Source organism: Bubalus kerabau, chromosome 2 (genome assembly GCF_029407905.1).
Source record: "Bubalus kerabau isolate K-KA32 ecotype Philippines breed swamp buffalo chromosome 2, PCC_UOA_SB_1v2, whole genome shotgun sequence".
NCBI classification, from domain to species: domain Eukaryota; kingdom Metazoa; phylum Chordata; class Mammalia; order Artiodactyla; family Bovidae; genus Bubalus; species Bubalus kerabau.
This window is the reverse complement of record NC_073625.1, coordinates 99,591,541-99,612,247: the sequence shown is the minus strand read 5'-3', so window position 1 is coordinate 99,612,247 and position 20,707 is coordinate 99,591,541. Positions and strand designations below refer to the sequence as shown.

General features: G+C 40.5%; 1 protein-coding gene across 1 annotated transcript in view; it reads left to right on the top strand.

The window, feature by feature from the left end:
* MYH15 (myosin heavy chain 15) overlaps window positions 1-20,707 on the top strand; it is a 146,111-nt gene that overhangs the window by 98,040 nt on the left and 27,364 nt on the right. The window contains exons 29-32 of the mRNA XM_055570077.1: window positions 8,638-8,756; window positions 14,243-14,439; window positions 17,895-18,244; window positions 20,351-20,475. Of these exons, the coding sequence (XP_055426052.1) occupies window positions 8,638-8,756; window positions 14,243-14,439; window positions 17,895-18,244; window positions 20,351-20,475 (791 nt within the window). The remainder of the gene's footprint in view (window positions 1-8,637; window positions 8,757-14,242; window positions 14,440-17,894; window positions 18,245-20,350; window positions 20,476-20,707) is intronic.

Genomic DNA, 20,707 nt, shown 5'->3' with positions numbered 1-20,707 from the left:
GGGGAGCCTGGTGGGCTGCCGTCTGTGGGGTCACACAGAGTCGGACATGACTGAAGTGACTCAGCAGAATATATATATGGGGCTTCCCTGGTGGCTCAGACAATAAAGAATCTCCCTACAATGTAGGAAATCTGGGTTTGATGCCTGGGTTGGGAAGATTCCCTGGAGGAGGAAATGGCAATGCACTCCAGTATTCTTGCCTGGGCAATTCCATGGGCAGAGGAGCCTGGCGGGCTATAGTCCATGGGGTCACAAAGAGTCAGACACAACTTATATAGTATAGCCTTAAGTCAAGGAGCATGATCCCTCCAGCCCTCTTCTTTCTCAAGATTCTTTTGGCTACTCAGAGTCTTTTGTGTTTCCATACAAATCTTAAAATTTTTTGTTCTGGTTCTGAGGAAAATGCCATTGGTAATTTGATAGGGATTGCATTGAATCTGTAGATGCCTTGGGTAGTATGAACCTACACCTCTCTTTTGACCTCTTTGCTATGTTTTGAAAATATCAGGCATACTCCCACCCTAGAGTCTTGCCCTGACTATTTTTTCTGCGTAGAGTATCCTACTCATCAAGAAAAAACTTAAAGATGAGAGTTAATCAAATAGATCTGGGGGAAATCAGGATAGGCTTTGTTGGGAAGGTGACATTTGAGTACTCTCAACCAGTTTTCTCCATGTGCTTCTTTTTTCATAGAATTTAATACCTTCAAAGAAACTACATGCTTGACATAATAAATAAGTTTGTCTTGTCTCCATCTGCCACAGTGTAAGCTACATGAGGGCAGGGGCCTTTATTATGTCCACTGATATGTTAGTCATCTAGAGCAATGCCTGCCATTTGCTGGGGATCCACAAACATTTGACCAGTTAAAATTAGAACAATGTTCTGTGGCTTATTCTTAACCATCAACCACTATTAATGAGGTTTTCCCCCTCTATCTTTTACATGATGGCAATCTATTTGAGGTTTTTCTTTTTCAATTCATCATGAGCTTTTTTGTATCTTGTATAGTCATTATGAGTGTTTCTCATCCATCAATTAGATGGACAATGGTTACTTCATCTTGCCCTGTAACTTGCTTGTCTGCTATGAACAGCATGTGGCTAGCTGTTTGTCTGTAATTAGAAGTATTTTTAGTAATATATTCCCAGAGATAGACTTCCTAGGCCAATGAAAATAAACAATGTGTTCTTGATACCCAGAGGCACTCACTTTAAAAAGACAGTGAAGGCCATTTATCCTTCCAAATGAAGACCATTTATCATTCCGCCTATGGACACCTCTGTTTCTAGATGCTAAATCTGGTTGTTGTTGTTCAGTTGCTCAATAATGTCAGACTCTTTGCGACCCCATGGACTGCAGCACGCCAGGCTTCCCTGCCCTTCACTATCTCCTGGAGTTTGCTCAAACTCATGCCCATTGAGTTGATGATGCCATCCAAAGTATAGATTTGGAACTCTGCAAGAGGGAAGTGTTTTAGATTCTAGCAGGGACACTAAGCAGGACTCTTCTCATGCTGATGACAGGGTGTGTGACACTTGGCCTCAATACAAAACCCCCAATTTGATCTTTGGTGCCATTTAGGATATAGTCTGTGTGGGGACCATGCAGTCTGGAGGCTAGGCTGGAGAATGACTGTATGTCTGCTCTGAAGGAAGTGCTGTGTACAATTTGTTTGATAGGCATTACCTACCTCCCTCTACTTATTGGTATTAATTTTCTATTCACTTTTTTGATGAGGAAATTGGTGGGTGAGTGAAATGAAACTGGATCTGAGATGATAATTCTGCTTAGGATGCAGGGCATTTTATGTCCTCCTTTATTCTCGGCTTTACCTTTTGGCTCTTGTATGGATTAAATTTTAAGTATTTACTTATCCAAACTCCCCTCCTCTCACTAGGACGATGGTCCAGATTTTTGATGCTTTTTTTCTTTTTTGCTACTATTTCAAAAGTTTCTTTCTCATGCCCTGTCCTGTCCACTGATTACAGTCTGCTTTCAAAGGAGACCAATAGTAAATGTGATCAGTTAAGCCATGTTAAGTGGATCCTAGTTCTGTAAAATACGTGTTATGTTAGTCTCAACCCCTTAATGGATTGGCATTTCCTCAGAATACTTTTAAATATGATGTGTGACCTAGATTCTCAAAGTTTGGTCCATGGAACCCCAGCAATCATCAAGGCTCTTTCAGGGGAACTGAGTGAGAGGTTAGGGCTCTTTCATTCAATGCTAAGATGCTGTTTGCTCTTTCAGTCCTTCTGCTGCTGTTATAGATGGTGCGAAAGCAATGATGATTAACACTGCTGGAGCCTCATCACAAACCAAGGCAGTAGCCCCATGCTGCAGTATTAATCACTGTATTTGCTGGTATATACTCAAAAGTTTAAAAAAGACTCCGTTTTACTTAAGAATGTCCTTAATGAAACAGTAAAAATTAATTATATCTCAACCCCAAGTATATATCTTTTTAATATTCTGTGTAACAAAACAGAAAGTGTGCATAAAGCACCTCTGTTTCATACTAAAGTAGGATGTGTGATTGTTTAAGTTCTGAGCTAAACTAGCAATTTTTCAGGAAGAATCATATTTACGTGAAAGAATATTTGACAAACTATGCTTATTCAGACTTAGATATTTGGCAGATATTTTTGCAAAAATGAACAAAGTGAGCCTGTCACTCCAAGGGAAACAACTGACAATATTTGTTGCCAATAATAAAAGTGGAGTTTTTAGGAAAAATTAGATTTTTTTCATGAGCTTGATGGCTCTCAATTCTTGAAGACTCCCTCCCCTCTTTTTTTTATTGTGTATAGTATTAGTTTCAGGTATATAATATAGTGATTCAGCATTTCTCTGTATTACAAACTGATCAACACAATAAGCCCAATAACCATCTGTTACCATACAAAATTATTTCAATACCATTGACTATAACCCTTATGTTGTACATCATAGCCCCATATTTTATAACTAAAATAAGAAGTTCATACCTCTTATTTCACTTAACTCCTCCATCCTCTTCCCCTCTGGCAGCTACCAGTTTGTTCTCTGTGTCTGTGAATCTGTTTCTATATTGTTTTGTTTGTTCATTTTTTTTTTTAGACTCCACGTATAAATGAAATAATGTTATTTGTCTTTGTGTTTCCGTGTCTGATTTATTTTATTTAACATTATACCTTCTAGGTCCATCCATGTTAATGCTAATGACATAATTTCATTTTTTTCATGACTGAGTAGTATTCCATTCCATTCCATTGATCTATGTGTCTATTTTTTATGCCAATATCATAGTTTTCATTGCTATAACTTTGTAGTATAGTTTGAAATCAGGTTGTGTGATACCTCCAGCTTTGTTCTTCTTTCTCATGATCGCTTTGGCTTTTCTGGGACTTCTGTGGTTCTATACAAATTTTAGGGTTATCTGTTCTAGTTTTGAGAAAAATTTTGATAAGGGTTACATTGAATCTGTAGATTGCTTTCAGTAGTAATATTTTTAAATGATATTAATTCTTCCAGTCTATAAACATAGAGTATCTTTCCATTTACTTGTATCTTTAATTTCTTTCCTCAATTTCTTATAGTTTTCCAAGAACAGGTCTTTTAACCTCTGGGTTACATTTAATCCTAGGTATTTTATACTTGTTGATGTAATTGTAAATGAAATTGTTTTCTTCATCTCTCTTCCTGATAGTTTGTTATCAGTGTACAGAAATGTATCTGATTCTGTATATTGATTTTGCATCTTGTAACTTTATTGAATTCATTTATTAGATCTGATAGTTTTTTGATGGAGGCTTTAGGGTTTTCTATGTATATATCATATCATCTGCAAATAGTGAGTTTTTTTTATCCCTTTCCTATTTAAATGTCTTTAAACCCTTTTTTTTTTTTGTAATTGCTATGGCTAGGGCTTCTAGTACTGTGTTGACTAAAAGTGGCAAAAGCAGACCTCCTTGTCTCGATTCTGATCTTTGAGAGGTCTGACCATCGAGCATCAGGTTAGCTGTAGTTTTGTCATAGATGATATTTATGATGTTGAGATATTTTACCTCTATGTGTTCTCTGTCTCTCTCTTCTCCTTCTGGGGCCTCTCTAATGCGAATGGTAGTATGCCTGATGTCCCAGAGGTCCCTTAAACTAATCTCTGTTAAAAATTCTTATTTCTTTTTTCCTGTTCTCATTGGATGATTTCCAATCCCTCATCTTCCAGACTGCGGATCTGTTCTGCATCTTTTAATCTGTTGTTGATTCTCTTAGTGTGTACTCTCATATCAGTTATTGTAATCTTTCGTTCTGATTGGTTCTTTTTCATATTTTTGTTGAAGTTCTCACGCTGAGTTCATTCAGTCTTCTCCTGAGTTTAGTAAGCATCTTTATGAGTATTACTTTGAATTATTTTCTTATATATTGCTTAGCTCCATTTTATTTAGTTCTTTTTCTGGAGTTTTGTCTTGTTCTTTCATTTAGAAATTATTCCTTTTTCTCCTCACTTTGCCTAATTCTATGGTTTGCTTCTATGTATTAGATAGATCAGCTCCATATCCCAGTCTTGAAAGAGTGACCTTATGTGGAAGGTTTCTGTGGGGCTCAGTGGCACAATTCCCATGGTCACCAGAGCCACTTGTTACTGAGGTTTTCCCTCTTTGGGCTGTGTTCATTCTCTTATTGTGGTTGGGCCGCAATTGCTGTGGGCACACTAGTTGGGGGAGCTGGTACCAGGCCTGGCTGGCTGCATCGCTTGGTTGTGACTGCCGTAGATGTGCTGTGGATGGAGCTAACCCCCAAGTGGGAGGTCCTTTGAAAGGAGTGCTGATGCTGGCCAAGATGTCCCACCAGGTCATTTGGTGTAAGAGCCACTTTGGAAGGGCATTGGTGCAGCTCATGCCACCTGTTTGGTGGGGCAGTCATGGAGTGGCTTTTGAGGGGCATGCTATCCTCAGGGGAATGTTGGGGTGGAAGTACACCCTGTTAGCCAGGTTGATTGAAAGTAACAGAAATGGTGCCCACCAGCTCTGGGCCAGCTAGGTGGCAGAAGAGTTAATAAATAAACGAATAAAAATGTGACCACAAGTGCTTCTGCCACTGGAGAAAGTTCTGCCAGATCCCTGTGCTCCAGCGTATATCCTAATAGTAGTCAATATTGGCCATCTCCTTCTTTATGACTCAGGTGTTTTTCAAGCTATTGCCTCTGCACTGAGACCTGGAGGGAGTTTGTACATGAGCAGTGTTTCAGTTTCCCACTGCCTTTTGGCTTTCCCCACCCTAAGCCCTGCTGATTTTCACAGCCAGAAATTATGGAAGTTTGTCTTCCCCGTGCAAATACTTTGGGCTGAGGAGCCTGATGGGGGGGCTTGGACCCCTCACTCCCTAGTGGAGACCTCAACAGTTGTGATATCCCTCTCACTTATTAGTGGCCTTAGTGGGGGTGCATGTTCTGACTAGACCATGTCTCTGCCCTCTTTCCCTTCCCCATATGGCCTTTTCTTTATATGCTTAGTTATAGAAAATCTGTTCTGCTAGTCTTGAGGTCATTCTCAGAGATAGTTGTTCTATATTTAGTTGTAGTTTGGTGTATCTGTGGGAGGAGGTGAGCTCAGGATTTTCCTTCTCCTCCATCTTGATCTGTACCTTAAAGGCTTTTTTTATGAGATAAGTGGTGATGTTAACAAGTATAATTTTTTTTTATATTGTGTGATGAAATGTGTTAACATTTGAAAAATCTGCATAATTGAGTAAACATATTTTTCAAATCACCACTACTTGGTGCTGCAAAATGGTATATGGGTAAAAGATCCATTCAAAATTTAAGACCGATCCATGAATTTTAATGGAACAGAATAAAATATTTCATTTGTTTGGTTTATACCATTAACCCTTAGGAAACTTCTATTTGTTGAGTTTTGGTATAGCATCAAACAATCATCACAATTATCTGAAAAAACTATCAAAATACATCTCCCTTTTCTAGCTACTTATGTGTGAGAGGCTGGATTTCTTCACATGCTTCAACCAGAACAGTTGGATTCCTCAACCAACTGACTTTTATTAAGCCAGAGAGTTTTTTAAAATGTAAAATAAGCTGATTTTTCTCACTAATTTTTTGTTTGTTTTGGAATATATAGCTTTGCCTCTAAAAACTGTCACTTCTGTTAACATGTCTTTAAGATTTTTATATTTTAAAATGAGTAAATACGTATCTTAAATTTCTCTTTTATTTTCAAATATACTGTTAATATAAAACTCATATACACAATACCTCTGTGCGGTCCTCAATGACTTTTAAGTGTATAAAGTGTTCCTAAGACTAAAAAGTTTGGTAATTGCAGTTTTAACCCAAACAGATGCTTTCTTATAATGCTGAGAATTTTAGAACTTCTTCATATCAAGAAGAGTGGGAGTCATAAATATTTGGAGCTTTTATTGTTGGACTAATTACATAATAGAATTAATTTTTTTTGTTTTGTTTTGTTTTTAGAATTAATGTTTTTTGTTGAGGATTAGCTCTGCTTTAGTGCCATTTCTAATAACCAAGTCATTTCTCACCTATTAGGAATGAAATAAGCTAAGCTGGGAAGGTAGACTAGAGTGAAATAAAATCTACCCATCTCTTGATCACATTCTCTACACTTTAATGAAAATTTCTAGTCTTTATTTAGCAATTCAGTCTACAAAGTACATTCACACTCAATTAATTTTCACTAACAATCTTTTATTGTTATCCTCAATTTACAAATGAGGCAAAGAAGTTGTAATTATCTAAAAATTATATGGCCAGAAATTTGTAGAATCACACATAATAAACAAGAGGGCATGCCACAGAAGAAAGAACATGTTCTTCAGGATTAAAAGCTTAATTTGACTCTACGTCCATTGGTTACTAGCTGTGCAGATTTGTGTCTTAATCACATTTAAGTAAGCGGCTGTGTTTTCCCTTCTGAAAAATGGGTAATATAATACCTACATTATCAAATAGTTATGAGAATTAAACTGGATAATATACATAAAATACTTACTCTGTGGAAGATTCTCAATGATAGCTAATCATCTCACACGCTAGTAAAGCAATGCTTAAAATTCTCCAAGCCAGGCTTCAGCAATACGTGAACCATGAACTTCCAGATGTTAAAGCTGGTTTTAGAAAAGGCAGAGGAACCAGAGATCAAATTGCCAACATCCACTGGATCATCAAAAAAGCAAGAGAATTCCATAAAAAAAACATCTATTTCTGCTTTATTGACTATGCCAAAGCCTTTGACTGTGTGGATCACAATAAACTGTGGCAAATTCTTCAAGAGATGGGAATACCAGACCACCTGACCTGCCTCCAGAGAAACCTATATGCAGGTCAGGAAGCAAGAATTAGAACTGGACATGGAACAACAGACTGGTTCCAAATAGGAAAAGGAGTACGTCAGGGGTGTATATTGTCACCCTGCTTATTTAACTTCTATGCAGAGTACATCATGAGAAACACTGGGCTGGAAGAAGCACAAGCTGGAATCAAGATTGCCAGAAGAAGTATCAATAACCTCAGATATGCAGATGACACCACCCTTATGGCAGAAAATGAAGAGGAACTAAAAAGCCCATGATGAAAGTGAAAGAGGAGAGTGAAAAAGTTGGCTTAAAGCTCAACATTCAGAAAACAAAGATTATGGCATCCAGTCCCATCACTTCATGGCAAATAGATGGGGAAACAGTGGAAATAGTGGCTGACTATTTTTCTGGGCTCCAAAATCACTGCAGATGGTGATTGCAGCCATGAAATTAAAAGATGCTTACTCCTTGGAAGGAAAGTTGTGACCAACCTAGACAGCATATTAAAAAGCAGAGACATTACTTTCCCAACAAAGGTGCATCTAGTCAAGGCTATGTTTTTTCCAGTGGTCATGTATGGATGTGAGAGTTGGAGTGTAAAGGAAGCTGAGCACCAAAGAATTGATGCTTTTGAACTGTGGTGTTGGAGAAGACTCTTGAGAGTCCCTTGGACTGCAAGGAGATCCAACCAGTCCAACCTAAAGGAGATCAGTCCTGAGTGTTCATTGGTAGGAGTGACGTTGAAGCTGAAATTCCAATACTTTGGCCACCTGATGTGAAGAGCTGACTCATTTGAAATGACCCTGATTCTGGGAAAGATTGAGGGCAGGACCAGAAGGGGATGACAGAGGATGAGATGGTTGGATGGCATCACTGACTCGATGGATGTTGGTTTTGGTGGACTCCGGGAGTTGGTGATGGACAGGGAGGCCTGGTGTGCTGAGGTTCATGGGGTCGCAAAGAGTCGGACACGACTGAGTGACTGAACTGAGCTGAACTGAATATTGGTTTGGTCAAAAAGTTCATTCAAATTTTTCTATAACATCTTACAGAAAAACCCACACAAGCTTTCTGGCCAACTGAATATTATGTTAAATAGTCATGCTTACTACCAAAAATTAGTTCTTTTTTAGGACTCTCTTGTGAGTTCTGGAAAGGATCATTGTCATGATTTGCTGGTAACTGGACTCTTGTACTCTTTATAAATATAAAAGATATATGGATCATATTAGTTGCTTTTAAACTCAGCAAATTAAGTGGGAAAGGCAGTAGGTGAGAAAGAAGACCACGATTAACTAATTTTGTGAAATCTTTTTGTAGATGAGTTCCGGAAAAGGCTGGAAGAAAAGGAAGCTCTGATAAACCAACTTTCCAGGGAAAAGAGTATCTTCACTCTGCAGATTCAAGACCTGAAAGGGCAACTGGCAGAAGAAACCAAAGTAAGGCATCTATTATTTCTCACCAGGCATTTCATGGCATGGTTTGTTTGTTTTTTTTAAATAGTGCTTGCTAGGTTGGCTTGAATAACTTCTTATATAAAAGAAGAGGGGTAAGTGCTCTAGAAGTTAAGGAAAAAAAGACCTGTTGGATCTTGGATATGCTGAGAAGGACTCTGATCACTAAGGATCATCCTCAGTAATTTAAATTGCTTTTCTAGTTTGTCAGATTTAGAGCAAGGAAAGTATGTGTTTCCGTTTTGCATTATTACTTGAACAGAGCGTCAGCAAAGTTCTTTATGGATTTTTGATTCTGAATTGCACAAAGAAGTGGAATTAATTAAAAGATCAGAATAAAATGAATGGGACTGGATTCATTCAATATTACTTTTAAATTGTCAAGTGAATTATAGATATTAGTTATTTCTTTCCAAGAGAATATATAATGTTGCTAGTAGGTGACCTCGGTAGATGTGATTCTTTAATGTTAAAGCATAGTGACTAAAGTGAGAGATGTATTCTTTGAGCCCTGATATTGAAGTCTATTCTTATTTGATATTCAAGGCATCTTCTAAGACCCCAAAGGACTTCACTTGTATATAATCTCACTGAAAAGGCATCTACTCCAAGGGTAAAAGCCATTGACTCTGCAGACTTCTCTTTTTAAATGTTTTCTTTTATCCGCCACATTCTCCTCATTTTCTATATTATACATACATTTAAAAATTACTACCATGATTCATGCTTCAGACATCATGCGGGATGTTTCTTTGATGTCATCTAAACCTTCAGATGTTAAGTCATATGAAACTGGTAGAATTATTTTTTTTTTTTTTACATGAAGTAACCAAGGCTCTGAGAAGACAAATAACTCATCCAAGATCATGTAGCTAGCAGTAGACTGTAGGAAGTTTAGCAAGTTCTGAAATGACTAGATTTATAGTTTAGAAGATCTCTCTGGCTGACTTCTCTGGTATGCCAGGCTTCCAACTGGCATATCAGGCTGCTTTCTCAGTCCAAGCCTCCTTCTGTGACCCTACCTCCTATAGCTGCGTCTTGCATTTACTCACTTCTCCTGGAGATCAGTGGAGAAATAACTCCAGAAAGAATGAAGGGATGGAGCCAAAGCAGAAACAATACCCAGCTGTGTATGTGACTGGTGACAGAAGCAAGGTCCAATTCTGTAAAGAGCAATATTGCATAGGAACCTGGAATGTCAGGTCCATGAATCAAGGCAAATTGGAAGTGGTCAAACAAGAGATGGCAAGAGTGAATGTCGACATTCTAGGAATCAGCGAACTAAAATGGACTAGAATGGGTGAATTTAACTCAATGATCATTATATCTACTACTGCGGGCAGGAATCCCTCAGAAGAAATGGAGTAGCCATCATGGTCAACAAAAGAGTCCAAAATGCAGTACTTGGATGCAATCTCAAAAATGACAGAATGATCTCTATTCATTTCCAAGGCAAACCAATATCACGGTAATCCAAGTCTATGCCCCAACCAGTAACGCTGAAGAAGCTGAAGTTGAATGGTTCTATGAAGACCTACAAGACCTTTTAGAACTAACACCCAAAAGAGATGTCCTTTTCATTATAGGGGACTGGAATGCAAAAGTAGGAAGTCAAGAAACACCTGGAGTAACAGGCAAATTTGGCCTTGGAATATGGAATGAAGCAGGGCAAAGACTAATAGAGTTTTGCCAAGAAAATGCACTGGTCATAACAAACACCCTCTTCCAACAACACAAGAGAAGACTCTACACATGGACATCACCAGATGGTCAACACCGAAATCAGATTGATTATATTCTTTGCAGCCAAAGATGGAGAAGCTCTATACAGTCAGCAAAAACAAGACTGGGAGCTGACTGTGGCTCAGATCATGAGCTCTTTATTGCCAAATTCAGACTTAAATTGAAGAAAGTGGGGAAAACCACTAGACCATTCAGGTATGACCTAAATCAAATCCCTTATGATTATACAGTGGAAGTGAGAAATAGATTTATGGGACTAGGTCTGATAGACACAGTGCCTGACGAACTATGGATGGAGGTTCGTGACATTGTACAGGAGACAGGGATAAAAACCATCCCCATGGAAAAGAAATGCAAAAAGGCAAAATGGCTGTCTGAGGAGGCCTTACAAATAGCTGTGAAAAGAAGAGAAGCGAAAAGCAAAGGAGAAAAGGAAAGATATAGGCATCTGAATGCAGAGTTCCAAAGAATAGCAAGAAGAGATAAGAAAGCCTTCTTCAGTGATCAATGCAAAGAAATAGAGGAAAACAACAGAATGGGAAAGACTAGAGATCTCTTCAAGAAAATTAGAGATACCAAGGGAACATTTCATGCAAAGATGGGCTCGATAAAGGACAGAAATGGTATGGACCTAACAGAAGCAGAAGATATTAAGAAGAGGTGGCAAGAATGCACAGAACTGTACAAAAAAGCTCTTCACGACCCAGATAATCACGATGGTGTGATCACTCACCTAGAGCTAGACATCCTGGAATGTGAAGTCAAGTGTGCCTTAGAAAGCATCACTACAAACAAAGCTAGTGGAGGTGATGAAATTCCAGTTGAGCTATTTCAAATTCTAAAGATGATGCTGTGAAAGTGCTGCATTCAATATGCCAGCAAGTTTGGAAAACTCAGCAGTGGCCACAGGACTGGAAAAGCTCAGTTTTCATTCCAATCCCAAAGAAAGGCAATGCCAAAGAATGCTCAAACTACCGCACAATTATACTCATCTCACACGCTAGTAAAGTAATGCTCAAAATTCTCCAAGCCAGGCTTCAGGAATATGTGAACCGTGAACTTCCTGATGTTCAAGCTGGTTTTAGAAAAGGCAGAGGAACCAGAGATCAAATTGCCAACATCCGCTGGATCATGGAAAAAGCAAGAGAGTTCCAGAAAAACATCTATTTCTGCTATATTGACTATGCCAAAGCCTTTGACTGTGTGGATCACAATTAACTGTGGAAAATTCTGAAAGAGATGGGAATACCAGACCACCTGATCTGCCTCTTGAGAAATTTGTATGCAGTTCAGGAAGCAAGTTAGAACTGGACATGGAACAACAGACTGGTTCCAAATAGGGAAAGGAGTACGTCAAGGCTGTATATTGTCACCCTGTTTATTTAACTTCTATGCAGAGTACATCATGAGAAACGCTGGACTGGAAGAAACACAAGCTGGAATCAAGATTGCTGGGAGAAATATCAATAACCTCAGATATGCAGATGACACCACCCTTATGGCAGAAAGTGAAGAGGAACTAAAAAACCTCTTGATGAAAGTGAAAGAGGAGAGTGAAAAAGTTGGCTTAAAGCTCAACATTCAGAAAACAAAGATCATGGCATCCAGTCCCATCACTTCATGGCAAATCGATGGGGAAACAGTGGAAACAGTGTCAGACTTTATTTTGGGGGGCTCCAAAATCACTGCAGATGGTGACTGCAGCCATGAAATTAAAAGACGCTTACTCTTTGGAAGGAAAGTTATGACCAACCTAGACAGCATATTCAAAAGCAGAGACATTACTTTGCCAACAAAGGTTCGTCTAGTCAAGGCTATGGTTTTTCCTGTGGTCATGTATGGATATGAGAGTTGGACTGTGAAGAAGGCTGAGCGCCAAAGAATTGATGCCTTTGAACTGTGGTGTTGGAGAAGACTCTTGAGAGTCCCTTGGACTGCAAGGAGATCCAACCAGTCCATTCTGAAGGAGATCAGCCCTGGGATTTCTTTGGAAGGAATGAGGCTAAAGCTGAAACTCCAGTACTTTGGCCACCTCATGCGAAGAGTTGACTCATTGGAAAAGACTCTGATGCTGGGAGGGATTGGGGGCAGGAGGAGAAGGGGACAACAGAGGATGAGATGGCTGGATGGCATCACTGACTCGATGGACGTGAGTCTGGGTGAACTCCGGGAATTGGTGGTGGACAGGGAGGCCTGGCGTGCTGCGATTCATGGGGTCGAAAAGAGTCGGACACGACTGAGAGACTGAACTGAACTGAACTGAATCACCCTGGCTGCCTCACTGCCTCTTAAATAAGCTGCCATCATTAGGACTATTCCCACTGTTTGAAGGCCCTTCTTGGAGGCCTTTGGGGCATGATGAGAAAAAGCCAAACATGTGTCCTCTTGTCAGTCTGTTTTATGATCTCAGTGCTGTCAGCACTCTTATTTATTAATTTTTGTACATACTTGTTTTCATATATCCTCCTCCATTTAGGTTCTTTGGACAAAGTCTTTGTCTCCATTTTATTTACTTTGGTTAACACTGTTGCTTAGAACAGGTGTTCACTAAATACATATTAAATGAGAGGAAGGATCACAATTTGAAGCCAAGTTTCCCAGATTCTAATCCCTGTGTCCTTCCCAGTGTTAGTTGCTTAGTCATGTCTGACTCAAGGACTGTAGCCTGCCAGGCTTCTCTGTCCATGGGATTTCCTAGACAAAAACACTACAGTGGGTTGCCATTCCCTTCTCTAGGGACTCTTCCTGACCCAGAGATTGAACCTGGCTTTCCCACATCACAGGCAGATTCTTACTGTCTGAGCCACCAAGGAACTAAATATTATTGGTCCTCATTCAAAGCCCTTCAGTGTCTGCCTGAGGCTGCCATTAACCAAGCCTTGTGCTTTCAGAGCTGCATCTGGGAAGAGGTTTCTTCCTAATTTGTATTAAGGACCCATGAGGACTGGCAGAGACCCTGCTTCTTCCCACTAGACTAGGTTATCTCTTGGGAATGATGTTGCTAGGTTAATCAAACCATGCCTTAAGTGACAAATAATTATTAGCTCTACAGTCCAATAAATACAGAAGCCACTACTATGCTACAGGTGGCTACCTGAATTTAAATTGATATTAATTAGAATTAAATAAAATTGAAATTCAGTTGGGCACATTTTGAATGTTTAACAGCCACATGACTAGTGGTTACCGTATTGGACAATATATATATATAGAATATTTTTATCACTATGGAAACTTCCATTGGATAGCACTGTTTTAAAGTAATAAAGATTTAGAGATTTGCATGTGAAATAAAAGATTTTGTTTTCTTTATCAATGGAATGAAAAGGCTAGACTAAACTCAGTGGTCCTTTCTAGTCCAAACCAGACCAGTGTCTTGTATATTGCTAAATACAACTCTTACTACCTAAGTGATAGTGAGTGTTCTTGCTACCTTTGCATGCTGCACTATTTCTAGAACTCCAGGCCTGTCTATTATTGAAGCCCACATTGTCAGGCTGGCATTTCCCTAAATAGAACTCTCTTCCTTGTTTTAATGGCAGCAATTAGATACCCTCTCCTTTCTCTTGTCCCAAATTCTCTCCCTAGTATTAACTAACTAGGTTCAGGTTCAGCTTGCATCTGTGGCAGGTGGTTATTAACCTTATCTAAAAAAGATGATGTCACCTCTGAAGCTTTCATCATTAATGTTGGTGGTGCCTTTTTATACCTGTGTGTGTCCCCTGCAGTCACAGAGTGCCCTGGCCCAGGCCGTGAAGTCGGCCAAGCGTGATTGTGACCTTCTACGAGAGCAGTACGAGGAAGAGCAAGCGGCCAAGGCTGAGCTGCTGCAGGCCCTGCTCAAAGGCAATGCTGAAATGGTAAAGTGGAGGACCAAGTACGAGGATGACACCATCCAGCGTGCTGAGGACTTGGAGGATGCCAAGTGAGTGGGGCAGGGCTACCCTGACTCTGGAGTTAGTTATGCAGAGGACTCTGAGAATAGTGGCTTTGTCTTCAAGCCTTCACATGTGCACTTAGCAAGTCCTCACCAACTGTGTGAATAAGCCCAAGACCAAAGCTGAAACAGCCACCACTGGCAAGAAGCACATACTCTAGAGAGGTTCAAAAATTAATATTATAATACAGAGTGACAAACATTAGAGAGAAGTCCCGGGGGGAAAGGAGGTTCTTTCTAGAAATAGAAGAGAAGTCTTCACAGATGTGAAAGAGCTATGGTCTGAAAACAGGCTAACATGTAAAATCCTGGGTTTCATTTGGAACACCAGAATAATGGAGTCCATGTCTGTATACATCTCCATACATTAAAGTTATCAAAAAATGTCTCTGATCTACAACTTGTAGACTACAAAGTTGTCTGTGAAGATGGACAGGGGCAGCTGGAAATGTGTTAGGATCTGTCATCCTGTCTATGGGACAAAGGTTCCTTTGAAAAGAAATCGCCTTTGGGCCACCTCTAAGGTTAGGACATAGCCAACACTACACAAAGGCTTTAGAAGTTCTTCCGGGAACTACAGAAGTTTGGGGCCTACATGAATTAAGACTTAGTCCCAGGATGTAGTTCTAAAGCTTTTTGCTCAGAGGTCAAAGAACTGTGTGTCTTTGAGAGACAGTGTCAAACCAGCGTTAAAGGTTGACTCAAAATAGTATGTCCCTGGCTTGGTAGCTTAGCAAAAATCCAGGGAAGATCAATACGTTTCTCTTTAGTATCAACCAAATATATTATTTTTCAGTTCTTCACCTAAATCTTTGAAAGACATTGCTGTACATGTGCTGAACAGCTGCTGTATTCTGTCCCTAAAGGGGGGATACCAAGAGATCTGTCTCTGTAGCCACAATAACTTAAAAAGGGCTTTGTGATGACAGATACTAAAAATACTCACGGTGAATGTGTTAAAAACTCGGGACCACAGAAAAGTGGGGCCTTGAACTGAAATGGCTCCTCATATCCAAAATATGGCATTTGCAAGATTTTTTTTTTCCTAATTGAGGAATTCCGGTGAAAGTGTCTACCAGTCATTCTGTTTGAAGGTTTCTAAGAGAGAGAGACAGAAAAGAGAGAAAAGTATGTGGGTTACTTATGACCACATAGATTTGTTTGAACTAACAAATCATGGTCTTATAGTCGATGACAACTAGAGAGAAATGGCAAATGTGATTATATCTGAAGACTTTTTTTTTTTTTTGCTTTAAACTTAAACAACAAATAAATAAAGCATTGTCTCTATTATGCTTTGCCTCTAAATCCCCTCAGGGAGGTGGAATTACAAGAAAATCTAGGATTGTATTTTTTTGTTTTAAATTGGAAAGTTGAAGATCTGTCTGCTTAGATTTCCAGGCTTGGGTTCACACGATGAGTTAGTTTAGTGGAATCAAGCTCCCCCATGAGCCCATTTAGTGCCTCTGAGTTCTGCGTTTCCCCGAGGAAAGGGATTTGATTTCTTCTTCTCCCACATCTTCTTGCATATTCTAGGCAACCATGTAGGTGCTTATGGTTGGCAAGTTAAAGAGCAAAATGGCAGTTGGCAGTAAATGTAGAAAAACATTATCAGCCAAATGAAGGTGATCAGTTGTCCAGTTTGCCCTGGATTTGCCAGATTTGAGCCCTGATAGCCCTGTGTCCTGGTACAACCCCTCAGTCCCTCAGCAGTTGGTCACCCAAAGTAAAATTCCTGTTTTCTGGTTCCAGTTAAGCATTTCTAAAGTAGTTAACATATGTGCAATTATTTTACAAGATTCTTGTTTTAAGTGGGATAGAACATCAGAATCTCCTGTTTTTTATCCAGCTTTATAGAAATATGATTGACATATGCCATTGTGTATGGTGTACAGTTAAGGTGTACAATATAATAATTTGAAATATGCACATATTGTGAAATCTTTACCACAGTATGGTTGGTTAATACCTCCTTTACCCCACAGAATTACCATTTTGTTATTGTTGTTATGGTGAGAAAATTAAAGCTCAATTCTCATAGCAACACTCACATATATAATACAATATTATCAACAATAGTCATCATGCAATACATCAGAGTCTTCTCTTAACAGTTAAGAAGAATGAAGCAAAGACGTGAAGTGACTATGGCTAGAAAGCCAGTGAGCAAAGAGTAGTTGTTGGAGCCCAGGTCCTTCCTGGACACTGAGCACAGGTTGGTTTTGACAGGATTCCTAAAGGGGGCTTTATGAGCACATTGCTCTGTTGGATTAGTTATGTGGCACATATTAATTCCTGAGGACCATTTTCTGTTTAATAACAGTAGATTGGAAAAAGCTTTGGTACATACAGTACCTTTCATGTAAGAGGTGTGATGAATGAGTAGAATGGAACTACCAGTGTCCCTGCAGGAGACGTGAACAAGAGAACACATTGCATCCATTAGGGAGCATAAGAGCACTGCATTGTAAGTGTGGTGGAAGGGAAGCATTTTAATAAGCTGCTCCATCTCAGAGTATGCTGAAGGGAGGACAGACAGAGGCTAAAGTACCCCTAACAGCAGTAGGACCTGATAAGTGAGCATACCGCTGGGATGGATGTGGGTATACACGGTGGGGAAGAGGAGCCCAGTTGGAGAAGAAATTCAGAGAAGAGAGAATCTGGGCATGTTTAAAAGTCACATGATGAGAGGGGGAGACAGTGAGCAGGAGAGAGCTGAAGAAGGCTCTTTGCAAGCAAGGTAGCCAAGGAACTCTTTAGAGACTGCTGCTGCTGCTACTAAGTCACTTCAGTCGTGTCCAACTCTGTGCGACCCCATAGACGGCAGCCCACCAGGCTTCCCATCCCTGGGATTCTCCAGGCAAGAACACTGGAGTGGGTTGCCATTTCCCTCTCCAATGCATGAAAGTGAAAAGTGAAAGAAGTCGCTCAGTCGTGTCCCACTCTTAGCGAGTGGGACTGCAGCCCACCAGGCTCCTCCGTCCATGGGATTTTCTAGGCAAAAGTACTGGAGTGGGGTGCCATTGCCTTCTCTGCTTTAGAGACTAGATGTTCCCAAAATTTTTAACAGTTGCTTACTGCTGGGCGTTCAGTACCATCTTCCTCTTATTCCCGTTTCTTGTTCTGGATAATGTCTGCATTGCTTATTTAAGGTTCAGGGAAAGCAGATACTTAAAGGGATTCAGAGATTCTGAGTTTCAAGTCCAGGTTGCCAAAGTGTGGGGGAACATAAAGGACCTGTGGACACAGGAGCCAGAGGGTGGTGGTCAGCAGATATCTGGGTTCTACAGCACAAGGAGGTCTTTTTCAGACACAAGGTACTTCCCTTCATACTGTGAAACCATCCTTGGGGGCTCCCCTATTTGTACTGCAGCGCAATGTTTAATAAGGACACACTGAATGAGAGTTGTGGCTTCATTCCCCTTTGGGCCTCCTCTTCTCAGGAAGAAGCTGGCACTTCGGTTGCAGGAGGCTGCCGAAGCCATGGGGGTGGCCAATGCCAGAAACGCCTCCCTGGAGAGAGCCAAGCTCCGACTACAGCTTGAGCTCGGGGACACCCTGTCTGATCTCGGGCAGGCGCAGTCTGTGGCTGCTGCGCTCAACCAGAAGCAGCAGCATTTTGACAAGAGCCTGGACGACTGGAGGCGGAAACACGAAGAGTCCCAGGCGATGCTGGATGCCTCAAAAAAGGAGGCCCGCGCCCTCAGCATCCAGCTCCTGGAGCTCAGGCACAGCTACGAGGAGGGCACCATGAGCCAGGAGGCCCTGCGGAGGGAGAATAAGCACCTGAAAGGTACATTGTGCTGAGAAGCCAGCCGGGCAGGAAGTGCGCTCGCCGAGGACTCGGCCGCCGCCTTCCAGCATAGACGGCTCAGCATCTTCACAGTCCTGCTCGGGTCTTAACTTTGCCATTTGTAATACTTCCTTTGGATTTTTTTTTTTTTTTTTTTTAACGACAGATACTATTTTCATTAAATGAGTTCTAAAAATAAGACTACATTCCTACCTTCAGCCCCAGTTCCCCGCAGTAAAGTAAGCCTATTAAGAATTTCTTTATATCTCTAGCCTTACCAAGATTTTCCATGCACATATGCAGGCAAGTATTTTTTTTTAACTTAAATTGTAGATTATTCTGTACCTTTTAAAAATTTATTAATATATTTTCTCATTTAACAAATACTTCAAAAGCCCAGCCTGTGTGCCAGGCACTGTTCTTTATACAAATATTCATTATTTAAGTCTCAGGACAATATTATGAGTTAGTTTCTCTATCTGTAAAATGCAGACGAGATTGAGTCATTTAAGTTTAAGAACTTGGCCAAATTCACATTTGCTAAGTGGCTGATCTGAGATTTGAGCCCAGACAGCTTGATTCTACCACATACATACTTAACTATGGGCTTTGCCACCGGGCCTGTACCTGTGGCCTACCACGTGATTATTATTAGCAACAGAGTGTTTATGATAAGGACAACTGACACATTTCAATAGACCTTATTCATTTTAGACACAATTTTCCACAATTATAAATAATCCTATATTGTACATCCCTGTACATATATTTGTGGACATGTACAAATATTTCAGTAGGATAAAGTCCTAGAAATGAAATTGCTGGGTTAAAGGAATGAATTTTTAAATTTTAAAATACTGCCCAGCAGGCCTTCAAAGAGGGCTGCCAATTTATAGCAGCACCAACAGTGACATGTGTTATAATCCTGAGGTGCCCTGGGAATAAGTTCATTACTCTTGGAGACATAAATAAAACCTGCTTTCTCTGTTGATCTATACCGTCCATGATCAGTTCACTGACTGGGCCTGTGAGGGGTGCTGGAACAGTTAGAAAACTTTGATGGTGTCAGAAGCACCTAGAGGGCTTGTTAAAACCCAGTTGGCTGGGCAGCCTCCCTCAGAGTTTCTGATCCGGTAAGTCTAGGAAGGGGTCTGAGAATTTGTATTTCTAGTAAGTTCCCAGAAATACAAATGGAGACCTCACTTGGTCTGGGTGGAGCTTGGGCAGAAGTGTGTTTCAGAAGCTCTCCAAGTAATTCTAAGGTGTGGTCAGAGTAGAGAATCACTGCCTTGGGTTTTCTCTTAGGAGCCTGTCTTCTGGACAGGCTATATCAGACAAGAATCTGTTATTCACATGAGAATTATCGTCTAATGGGTTTATTTTTGTAACTTAAAACTTTTTGTCCCATCCTGTCTTAAGCTAGGTATCCTCAGAGCCAGAGAAGCAGTCCGGCTCTTGAATGCCTTCCAGTGCCTCTGGACTGTGGGTAATTCCCAGAGCACTTGGCCCTGCTCTGCTCCTCTTAGGTTCCAGAGGTTTCCTTAATGAAAAGGCAGAACTGACAGTAACAGTGTCTGGGGGTAGAGGTTTGATCACTTCTGGATGCCTTGCTCTGTCAAAGGCCTGCGCTGATGAGCGGGTTCATGCGTTGGCTCCTGGCGGACAAGGACGCCGTAAGTTCCCATCCTGCTGTCGCAGCCGCTGTCGCAACAGCCGCCGTCACTGGTGTTCATAGCTAAGCTCTTCCACTGAAACGATGATTCCAGGCCTGTGTCCCAGAGCCCCGCCAGGCAATATCTGGTGTGGCTCTGACAAGTGGATTGGCATGTACAGTTGCACAGGTTGTTTGCAAATATTCTAAGAAGCACCATTCTCACCAGTAGTTGTAGACAACTTTCTGGCAGATTCTAAAAGAATGTATTGAAAAGGTATTCATGTTTTCAAATTCAAACAAAGACCCATAGTGCCAGCAGTGGCCTTGTCATCAAGTTACCAAGAATGGCATAAGCAGGGTCCCAGCTGGCCTTCCAGAACAGTCTGTTATGCCTGATAGCATGGGTCTGAGACTGGTTCCTTTCACTGATTTTGTCTTTCTTTCCTCCCTAGAGGAGATTTCTAATCTGACAAATCAGGTGAGAGAAGGAAAGAAGAACTTAAGTAAAATGGAAAAGGTCAAGAAACAGATTGAACAAGAAAAGAATGAAGTTCAGATGGCATTGGAAGAGGCTGAGGTATTACCTCTGGGGAGCAAAGAAGACTTTTATCATTGTGACAGAGCAGAAGATCTGCATTCTAGTAACACCACCAGCACAATGACACTTAAGGCTTAACTGCATGCTTGGAACTATGCCAAGTGCTTTGTATGCACTATTTTGTGTAATATCCCTAGCAGACTGTTGTTCTCATTGTGCAAATGAGGAAATTGAGGCTCAGAGAACAGGATAAACAATTGTGATGCAGACT